General features: G+C 49.4%; 1 protein-coding gene across 1 annotated transcript in view; it reads left to right on the top strand.

Annotated features, from left to right (window-relative positions):
* The window catches only part of DIP2B (disco interacting protein 2 homolog B), a 129188-nt gene that overhangs the window by 90000 nt on the left and 27794 nt on the right, over window positions 1–11394 (top strand). Inside the window, exons 23-25 of the mRNA XM_045287226.1 lie at window positions 3695–3896; window positions 8201–8310; window positions 8414–8494. Coding sequence (XP_045143161.1) covers window positions 3695–3896; window positions 8201–8310; window positions 8414–8494 — 393 coding nt within the window. The remainder of the gene's footprint in view (window positions 1–3694; window positions 3897–8200; window positions 8311–8413; window positions 8495–11394) is intronic.

Here is an 11394-nt window from a genome sequence, read left to right as displayed (position 1 = left end):
TCCCTGAGCTGCTCTCCCCCTTGTCAAGCGGCAATGGGAGGTTCTTTGGGAGAGCACAACTGGTTAAGTGCTTAACTGCTAGTTGAAATGATTGGGGGGGGGGGGCGTTCAGGCCCCACCAAAAAGCCACTGCCATCGAGTCCTAGTGACCCTATAGGACAGGGTAGACCTGCCCCTGTGTCCAGGACTATAGCTCTTCACGAGAGCAGACGTGTCTTTCTCCCAAAGAGCTGCTGGTGGTTTTGAACTGCGGACCATGGAGACCGCAGCCCGGTCTGTGACTGCTACATCACCTAGGCTTCTAGCCAGAGGCAAATCCAAAGAAAAGCCCAGGGAACCAGCTTCCAGCAGGCCGCAACCTTGAAAAGGGAAAACCTCGTGTGTGTGTGTGTGTGTGTGTGTGTGTGTGTGTCTTCGCTGGCAAACAGAGTTCTCATGACTGTGCCGGGCAGCGACTGGGTCTTTTGGTTTTGTTTTTAAGTGAAGATAAAATCATTTTATCCTACAGAATAGTTGGAGGAATGAAATAATTATTTAAAGTATGTAATTTTGCATCCAATAAAGGATGGTGGTGATTACAAGTAATATCACAAAAATAACCACAAGTATAATCTCCAGGAAGATTAGCGCGAGAGGCCCTGTCTGTTTGAAGCAGCATCCCTGCTGCTCTCTGCAGAACCGTGGCAGCATAGAGGTGGCGAGGTGGGCTGCAGACCCAAGGTTGGCAGTGTGAGACCACCAGCCCGGGGCTGCTCCCGTGAAGAGTGACGGGCTGTTCTACCCTGCCCTGTAGCCTGCCGTGAATCAGTATTGACTCGATGGCAGGGAGGGAGTAATAGTCAGTCTGTATTTTTCCACTTGGCACTTCTCACCGGGTAGGTTTATCGTTACTCACTGGTCGCTACGTTTGCTTTAAGTTAAGCCCCGGGGGGACCAAGACTTCTCTTTGTGGTGCACTGCGCCATCCCCGGAGTCTGGGAACGCAGCGTAGCAGGTGGCCTCAGTGGACTCCGTAAAGAGCTGTTGGATAGATGGCGGGTCCAAGAGAGGCCTGAGGCGCCCCAGCCAGCGCAGCTTCTCGGGTCCTGGAGGTGTTCCCAAGGCCTGCAGCATTTCAGCTTGAGCCACTCAGACTTGGAGTATCCGAACTTCCAGTCAGTCACGCCGGTGTAGAAATGGTGCAAGCACATGGCACGATGAGGGGTAGGCTTGGGTCATGTTGGCACTTCTTCCCACCCGGAGGCGGAACAGCTGTGCTGGTGTGGGCTACCCGGAGTAGAAGACGGAAGCATGGGTGCTCTCGGAAAGAGCTGCAGGCTGTCTTCCAGCAGCTTTCATACTCAACAACCGCTTTGTTTCATTCAGGACAGACAGTGGGGCATCAAGGTAGGATCTAACGTGAATTACACACACACACACACACACACACACACACACACTGCAGGAAAAACAGAGTTTTTTGAAATTCCCCGAGATAATTTGTTACAGTTTTTCCATAGAAAACAACTCCATTAAATGCAGCACCAGCCTACTGATCAGATGCTTATCATCACTGTCCCAGTCTCTGTAATGTCTCAGCCGGATTCATCGTAGGGAAGTGAAGAATACCATATGATTCCTCTAGGTTAGAGCCCAGAGCTGGTTTAATTCCAGGTCTCTGTATCATGTAAACCAAGAACCTGACTCAGCACCTTCTAAGGAAAGGTAATTAAGAGAGAGAGAGAGAGAATTTAAGCAGCTATTGTGGTCTCAGCAAGGAGTTTCGGCTACATATAATACCTTTGCTCAGTTTCTCTTACTCTTAAATACCAGACACTTGGAAACTGGGGCTTTTCATTTCCCAGTCGTCTCTGGGCTGAGAACCAACCAACCAATGCGCTGACAGCGAATTGGTTCTGACTCACAGCAACCCTGTAGGATAGGGCAGAACTGCTCCTGAGGGCTTCCAAGACGGTCCCTCTTCACAAGGTCAGACAGCCTCCTCTTTCTCCCGTGGAGCAGCTGCTGGTCTGCAGACCTTGCAGTAGCGTCCCAGTGCATAACCCACTGTGTCGCCGGGGTTCCTGTCCTCGTGCTCACAACCAAACACTGAACCCACTGCCCTGGAGTCCACGCTGACTCACAGTAGCCTACAGACAGGGCAGAACTGGCCCTGCGGTGTCTGAGACTGACTCTTTACGGGGGTGAGAGCCTCCTCCTCCTCCCATGGAGCAGCTGGCAGTTTTGAATGCTGACCTCGCAGTTAGCAGCCCAGTGTGAAACCCACTGTTGTCAGGGCTTCTGGTAGGGTAGACTAGCGAATACAATTTTCGAACTTCTTATCTTTGCCTTTTTTACTGTTCCTTATCAATGTCTCTTAGGACTACTAATCAGTTCCCCTGTGGTTCTGTCTCCTTCTCAATGAGACTCATGGGTAATCCAGTGGCACCCTCTTCATTGTTTGTAACTGGTGTTAAGAGTGGGTCCGTTCATTTAAACAGTGGCTGAAACAGAGAATTACAAGAAAGAAAGAAAATTCCTCAAAGACAAAATGTTAACATTACACATAAAATTGTCCATTCAGCGTATGTAAAGCCTTTTTCTGTATGTAAACAGATTTTTAGTTCCAAGTCTACTTTTTCCCCCAATGCATCCAAGCATGTCATCTTCGATTCCGGTTTCATTTCCCCTAAATTGGAACGAGAACGCAGGTAGTTAAACAGGGAGTTGAATGCATAATCCTTACCGTTACATTTTGTTTGTCCATCCCATTTAGCAGTGTGGCTCTTCTGCTTCTGCGTTGTTCAGAAATCCTGCTTCAGCACGTCTTGCCCAAGCGTAACTCTCTCTCTCTTATCCGCATAGTCTGCCAGTTGATACAATATTTAATTAAGTTGTGCAAACACAGTAACAAGGGGAACTGGCACATACGCAGGCCTAGGCACAAACACAGGTGCTCTGTGTAAGCTTCCAGTGCCATGGCCGGAGCAGCGGGCACGGCGCTGAGCGTAGCTCATGGCTTCCGGTGGTCTGTGTGAGTGGGCCTCCCGGGTGGTTTGCAGAGGAGATGTATGGTGCCGCCACTTAGGCAGGGACCCAATGGGAGAGCGCCAGTTACATTCTTTATAAAAATATAAGGGAAGGCTTCCAAAAGCCCCTGGGGAAATGGGATGGAAAGATAATGGAATTTTTCCAGGAAGTTTTTAAAGCCCCCTCATACTCTGTCTGTTTAATTGAGCTATTTTGGACAGCAAAATGATGAAAAGAACCAAAACCGATTTGTAGACTTTTCACATCATCACTGGGAGGGACCAATCATTGTCTCCCTCTCTGTTTGCACTGTGTTTCCCCCTGCCTTCCCACTGATCTCAGCCACAGCAGCAAGGAAGGATTCGGTATCTTTAGTTATGAAACCTTACTTCTTTTTAATTAAAAAAAAATTGCGGTGAAAGTGTGCACGCCCAAACCTCTTGCCCAGTTTTACAGAAGGCAAAAGGGCCTTGCCTGCACGCTTCACTTGGGGCAGCAGCCACTCCCACAACCCCTTGCCACATGAGCTCTGTGCGTGCAGGCATGCGTGCGTGTGCATGTGCGCGATCATAGCCCAGCAGACTGCGCCTGGAATGGATGGCAGAAGGAACGCCGAGAGGAGAATGGCAGTTGTCAAACGTGCAGGGACTCTCCGAGCTGACTGCTTCCCCTTATGTTTTTCTAGGCAATTGACAGCATTCATCAAGTCGGGGTATATTGTCTTGCTCTGGTGCCTGCCAATACGTTGCCCAAAACGCCCCTCGGGGGGATTCATATCTCTCAGACAAAGCAGCTCTTCCTGGAGGGGTCTCTGCACCCTTGCAATATCCTCATGTGCCCACACACCTGCGTGACGAACTTGCCGAAACCCCGGCAAAAGCAACCAGGTAAGAGGCTGGCTTCCAGCACGTGGCATGGCCTTGCAGTGATAAGAAACTGCCTTCTCTTGGGTCCTTATTTTCCTAGGACTTGGACTTGCCAAAAAATAGCAGCAGCTGACCAAATGCAGGATTGAGACCAGGTCTTGGGCGCACGCCTGCCTCCTTCAAGGCGTCCTGGGTTCCAAGTTGGGCTGTTGACTGCAAGGTCCAAGGTTCAGAACTACCAGCCGTGTGCTCTACAGGAGAAAGATGAAGCTGAGTGTCAGAAACCCAGAGAGGCATCTCCACTCTGCCCCGTGGGCTGACTGGGAGTCCACATCAGTGCGGTGGAGTGAGAGCAGGGGAAGACTGGGGCCTCCTCCTGATGACTTCTCATCTTTGGGAGCACGCCTTCCTGTCCCCCTGTTTGCTCTACCTCAAACCAAGCCCACTGCCGTGCTGCCAAGTTGATTCTGCCTCATAGCAGGCCTAAGAGACAGACTGGAACTCTCCTTGGGATTTCTAAAACTGCAGTTCTTATTGGGAACAGACAGACTCTCTTTCTCCCAGGGAGTAGCTGGGGTGGGTTTGAATCATCAACTTCGAGATTACTAGTCCAATGCTTACCCCACTGCACCACGAGGGCTCCTCGGAGTTAAATTACAGGGTCAAGACCAACTAGAATGAAACAAGTCTGTGAAGGAAGGTTCTGGTCACCACATGAAGAATCGCTAGAGTGTATTGAGTGCTCATCAAACACTGGCCAAGCACTTTATTATTATTTTTAAATCATTTTATTGGGGGCTCGTACAACTCTTATCACAATCCATCCATCCATTGTGTCAAGCACATTTGTCCATTGTTGCCATCATCATTCTCAGAACATTTGCTTTCTACTTGAGCCCTTGATAGCAGCTCCTCATTTTTGGCCAAGCACTTTAGATACCCACTACCATCAAGTCGGTTCCAGCTCACGGCCACCCTCGTTGGCGTCTCCGAAGTGTGTCCTTCACCGAGGTGGTGGTGGTTCGGTGCCATCGAGTCGGTTCCAACCCATAGCGACTCTGTATGCGGCAGGAGGAAGCCCTGCCCCGTCCCGCCAAATGCGCACCATGGTTCTGGTGCTGGAGCCCATGGAGGCAGCCACTGTGCCCACCCCTCTCTTTCCCTGCCCTTCTCCGGGACTACTCCCTCCTGACAACATGTTTGTGTTTGACCGGATTGATTAGAAAAACAAATCCAGTGACACTCATTATGTGTAAGAGAGAGCTTTAAATCAAGAAGTAATTATGCAGCAATAAAACATCCCAGTCCAATTCAAGTACATAAGTCTGATACTAGTCCATAGGTCCCTCTTCAGACTCACAAAGCCACATGCAGTGATTCAGAATGCAGGAGCATCGCCAGCCAGTGGGTGCAAAGTCTTGTGGGTCCAATGGCAGTGGACACATCCCCAGGGCTCATCAGCAGGAAAGTGAAGGCAGAAAGGGGGGGGAGGGTTCCCAGGTCCCTCCTTTTGGGAAGGTCACGCCTACAAGGAGGCACTGTTAGTCCGTGATGTGATTGACTGGCTAGACTTGGCCCCTGTACTTCTATATCTTCAAGTTGATGTGAATGTGTGTAACTACTGCAATGTCCAAAGTATATAAGACGAAGTCTCCCCATCCCTGCCTCTAAGGATCACTCTGGCTGAACTTCTTCCAAGACTTCATGGAAGCAGAGTCTCAGCTTTCTCCCAGAGTGGCTGGTGGGTTTGAACCCTAACCTTGTGGTCAACAGACCAGTACTTAAGGGCTCCTCTTTACATAGATGGTTTGTATCCCAAGAGCAGAAAGGAAAATTTAGGAAAGTTAAATATTGTGCCCACAGAAACTTAGTTAATGGCAGAGCAAGACAGATGCTAATTGTCACCCAGAGATCCACACTCTGAGCCACTGGGATGTTTGGGGGAGTCTTTTGCTGTAGCCGCCCCCCTTCTTTCTCTTCGGCTCTAGGGGCCTCATTTGGGTCCATGGTTCTGGAAGCCACATGCAGTTTAAAGGCATTCTGGTCATAAGCACACAACAAACAGCCTACTTAACTTGCCATATCCCTGCAAGTCAAATGCAACTAAGAGTGTATGAGCTGTCAGGTGGAAAAGAAGGAAAAACAATGGTCAACTTCATGTTTTTGCCTAATTTCTGGGCAGGCCTAGGTGAAAGGCTTCACTGATAGGAAGTAGGAATAATTCACTCATGATCAGTCATGTTATTTAGGCATTAGCTCCAACATGGAGTCATTAGGCTTTAATGATGCTTTTTCCTTTGCATTGCAAAGCTAAGTATCACGAGTGGCTCTGCGGTTTTGTATATTCCTGAAAACACATGGAAGCCAAAGTCCAAGGCGCGCGCACACACACACACACACACACACTCACTCACTCACTCATCCTCCCAGTATATCTTAGCCTCCAAACACGTTGGGAATATCAGCAGGGGACAAATGTAGCATTTCATCATATTCTTCTAAGACGGCTTTGGCTGAAGGGTAACCAATAATGTACAATAATAAAATGTAAAAGAAAGCCTCTCTCTTTGCTCTGTAGTACTTACTGCAGTGCTCTGGGTGGCTGAAGATCATCTCGGAGTTGTTTCCCTAGACCCTAGGTCTTCAGAGTTATTTAACCCATACACCCCTTTTCAGAGAAAGAAAAAAGTTACCCAGCAGCCCTTTGGCAAGTAAAACTTCCACTCTAGCCCCTAACCGAGGATAAAGTGTAGGTATCTGCTTTTGCAGTTCCCCATACGACACCCACCCGCCCCTAGCATTCCAGTGCTCACCCCCAGGAGGCGATATCACCCACTCTGGGGAACACTGATCCAGATGTTAGGTCAACTCATTGGCTTGCGTTATCTGAGTATTACTACGCATTGAGCTTAAGAGTAGTATATGAGAGTTATCAGATTCTGCCAGTAGAAATAAGCGCTTAGGATCACCTGTCTTTCAAAAAGCCAACCAAACCAGAAAGCCTGTGGTGTACAATCAAGAAATGTATGAAAGTAACACATTACCTACTTAAGCACATGACAGACATATAAAACACACAAATCCTATTACACAAAGTTCTGCCTTCATTTGCCTTGTGGTAAAATTGTGGTTTAAGTAGCATTCTAGAATCTGCCCAACAAAACTCAGATGGTAAGAAGAAAGAGTGCTTGACTCGCCAACGCAACCAATTGTATTAAATGATGACACCTCTGTAAAGGGATTACCCCTAACCCCCGTAAGACAGCACCTGCCGGCTGCGCGGATACAGGCATGCTTTGGACGTTGTTTTCTGTTGTGATTGTCTGCGAATGCTGTAACAGGACGCATCAGAGAAGGGAACTCGCAGCATAGACGGGAGGTAGAGTTGACATGGGGCAGCAGAGAGATGAGGATTTCAGAAGAGTGGAAATGAGTAAGGAGGAAAGGGACATTGGATTAAGGGTGACGGCCACGCAGTGGCACACATTGCACTGTGGTGCTTTTTAGAGCTGTGTGCAGAGAGTGGAGCTGTGTGCAGTAGGACTGACTTCAGCTGTGTCTCTGAAAACTATCAACTGCAGCTGAAACAGGAGACAAGCTTCTTTCTATCTCCCGTGAAAGAAACCCAGAGGCTGGAGTCCCAGGCTGGGTTTGTGGCTCCTCAGTCATTGTGGTCCCAGCTTCCCCCTTCTCTGCCTTGAGGTTGGTGGGTGAGTAATTGCTATAGAAATCCTCTGTAACAAATAATGGACATGGTGGCTCAGAAGAGCATCCCTTCCTTCCCTCCCGAGACTGTGGGTCTGCCGCTCTTGCCCGGGAGCAGCTGAGCTGGGCTGGGCTCCAGGCAGCAGGATGGGGTCCAAGCTGGTTCACGTGTGTCAGCGTGGAACCAGCAGCTACCTGGGCCCTGTTTTCCTCAAGGCAGATGGTAGAAGCCCGTGGCGGAGCCAAACTACACAAGCATATTTAAAGCTTCTGTTGGTGTCTCTGCTCCTAACATTTCATTGTTCAGAACGGGTCAGGCCACCAGTTGGGCAGCGAAGCATTGTGCTCCCAGGGAGACCCTCCCAACCCACCCAAATTCCTGGTCTTCTGCACGTCACGCTCTCTGACACTATTATTTATTCACTCAAGTGACCACAGGCCGCTTCTCTCAGCTAGAAACCTTTGTCTCGCCGGCTCTGAAATTCCCGGCACCTCTAAGGGGGTGCGGGCGGTGGTGGTGCATGGATGTGTGAACCCGTGTGGGGTGACTCGGACATGCTTTGTTGAAGTGCAGCCTGCGTTGTCGTCTGCAGAGAGCTGACGGCTGCCTCTCCTTACAGGTGTGGGCCCGGCCTCTGTGCTGGTGGGCAACCTGGTCGCCGGGAAGCGCATTGCGCAGGCCGCAGGCAGGGATCTTGGGCAGATTGAAGAGAACGACTTGGTGAGGAAGGTAAGCTGGTCAGCCCTGGCGGTGTTCGAACCACCGAATCGGTGGACCGCTCCTCCAAAGCTGCTGAGCCTGATGGATTCTTTCCCCTGCTCTCTGACTGCAGCACCAGTTTCTGGCGGAGATTCTGCAGTGGCGAGCCCAGGCAACTCCGGACCACGTCCTCTTCATGCTGTTGAACGCCAAGGTACTCAGCTCCGGTGGGGCGTCGCAGCCGCCGGGCCCCTCCATGGGTGTCTTTGACCAGCGAGTGTTTTCTGTTGCCAAGGCTGAGGGAAGAGCTTGTCTTTGTGGCCTGGCCTTCCCTTCCCTCGTTCTGACCCAGGAGGGCACGTTGGTCCCTCACTCTCAGGTTCACAGGAGCCCTCCTGGCATGTGTTTTCGTGCTGTCTCCCCTTGTGTTGCCATCCAGTTCTTAGGGGCTCACGGGGCCCACCCTGCAGCCACACAGATAAGTGGCTGGATAGAAGGCACTGCATCACGCAGCCTTTTTCTCCAATTTGGCTTTCCACGCGTTTGAAAGAAAGGAGGGGAGGAAAGGGCGTTGTAAGGAGGCCTCGGAGGACCGTTTGAACAGCGAAGTTAATCCTCACACATCTTAAGTGATGTATTGTTGGCATCACGGCCACGACACCCAGGAAAGCTGGCAGCGGTGCATTTAACCACCGGTTTCTAGTGGGGGGTTCGCCAGGGTGCCTTCTGGGGGCGAGTCTGCTGAGCCCCTCTGTGTGTGTGTCTCAGTGGCTGAGTCAGAGGCTACAAGCCCTGTGGCCAAGGGGTAGGACAGCCAGCCTACCCTCGTCAGCCGTGGGGAGGAGTCGGCGATCTTTTGGAATCTCTTAGGAGACTTAGCCACCCTGCATCTAACGCCCCCTACTGACATCTGATACACATAATGCTTTTGAGAATGCATGCACTGGTGGGACTTAACGGTGGGCATATTAGAAGTGAAAAGTCAGCGTACTGTAACTTCCTGCCCCTCCCCTCCACGAAGTGGGCTTCCCTCAAGCCCTGGGATTCCACTGCGATCCTCGAGTTTCATTCCACAGGTGTCCACCTAGCTCTATTCTCTGTTCCACTTCCAAGCTTGACCAGAGTTAAAGTTAGGCCCGGTACCCAGGTTAGTGAGCAGCTGTCTATGTGGGACTTGTATGTGGGGAGATAATATTGTGGATGACTGCCTACGGGGTGTGGAGTCTGTCCATTCGAACGTGGCTTGGACTGGCCCAAACCTCCAGAAAGCTCAGTGACCATGCAGTGTTCTTCCCTCGCGCCTCACTGCCACCGGTCGATTCTGATGCATGGCGACCCGATAGGGTAGTAGAACTGCCCCTGTGAGTGTCTGAGATGGTAACCGCTAACGGGAGTAGAAAGCCCCGCCTTTCTCCTGAGGAGCTGCTGTGGGCTTTTGAACTGTCCACTCTGAGGATCATAGCTGAACTCATAACCACTCCTCTCCCTCACACCTGGAAAATGCCTTTTATTCAACTAGGGAGCAAAAAGAGAAAGCAGTTGTAAGCAATAACCCCATGAAGTTAATGCTGGATTTAGCCAAAAGCTGTTTCTTTTAGTGTGGTGGGTTTAAGAATGTCTAACTATTCATAGTCGACTAAATAAATCGCACCACATAAAGATGACAGAGTATTTACTCTGCCAACAATCAGAACCATGAGTGATCCAGAAAATATGTGTGCTACTGACGTGGACAAACAGTGGATATGAAACTGTTAGAACGCCTACCCCCAGGAGGGATACATGACCATGTTCCAAGCGCTTCACATCTAGCAGTTCATCTTAAAGTTGAGCAAACGGAGGCACGGAGACAGAATAACTTGCCTGGGGCATGGCTAGGACACAGTTACTTTTTTCACGTGCGTCCAAACTGGCTGCCGACTACTCCACGCTCTGAGCCAGTGCACCACTGTATGACCGCTGGCAGATGGTCTGAAACACCATTGCTGCTTTAAGAAAATGAACGTGAGAATTCACGTGGAATATCAGGGCAGGGGTGCTCACACTTTTTCAAAATGCAAGCTACTTAAAAAATGATCAAGTCAAAATGATCTACCAACTACAAAAATGCAAAACACAATTTATTTTTTATTTATTATGTTTATTCACAAATGCATTGAGAATTCTTTATATGTACAATATGTTTATGTACCTTGCATTACCACACGAGTCCATATTGCACAACACAACACAATTAACTATGTACATATTTTGTCATGACCTGAGTTTACGCTGATGACTTGCACTGAATGGAATGAGCCAAGGATGCAGTCCGGACATTAGCTGCTGACAGCCAGCCTCGAGCACACTTCCAAGTGATCATCAGTCGTGGTGGAACGGGACTTGGACTTAACGATCGTTATGTGGGAAAAGGCTGACTCCATAAACAAGTAGAGCCGAATAATGCAGTCCAGGAGGTAGCACATGTTCTCATGTTTGGGCACTTTCCCTCTGTAAAGTTCCAGAACTGTGTGGACTTTAGCTGAATGTCGGCTTGTAGTGTCAGAATCTCCCATTCCGTATGAAAGTGATACGTTTTTGTCTTCTTACTTGGTCCAGCTCCCCACTCATTTTAATCCTCTTTCTTACGTTTAAGAGATTAAAAAAAAGGTTGAAAACTTGGCGATAACTTAGCCTGTCAGTTTTGCTGCGCTTAGCTTAGTTGTTTGCGCATGCGCTTGACACCTAAGATTGCGCCTGATTGGCTGCGCTGTACATCAATTAAGTGACGGCATTGATGATAGGCTTACGTCTATTTTTTGTAACGCCGTGCCATCTACCCACATTATATTTGCGATCAACTAGTAGATGGCGATCGAGTATTGAGCACCCATGATTCAGGGAGAAAGAACTTCAAAAGCCTCCGATTCTGACTCACAGCTACTCTGTATACAAATACTTAATAAATCTGCCTGGATCCAGTTTATTCCAGACAAAATGTACTCGAGCACGTCTCCGGAACCAGTGGATGACTGCGGAGAAAGACAAGTTCTTTCCGTAATATACTTAGTCTCTTTAGGATATCTCCCCACGCCCTCCCCCCCACCAAAAGAAATAAACAAAAATGTGGTGTTT

The sequence above is a fragment of the Echinops telfairi genome, unplaced genomic scaffold (genome assembly GCF_000313985.2).
Source record: "Echinops telfairi isolate 266 unplaced genomic scaffold, ASM31398v2 ScPeMD7_12;HRSCAF=54, whole genome shotgun sequence".
In the NCBI taxonomy this organism is placed as follows: Eukaryota; Metazoa; Chordata; class Mammalia; order Afrosoricida; family Tenrecidae; genus Echinops; species Echinops telfairi.
Note: the sequence above shows the minus strand (reverse complement) of the source record. Positions and strands in the feature narration are given on the sequence as shown.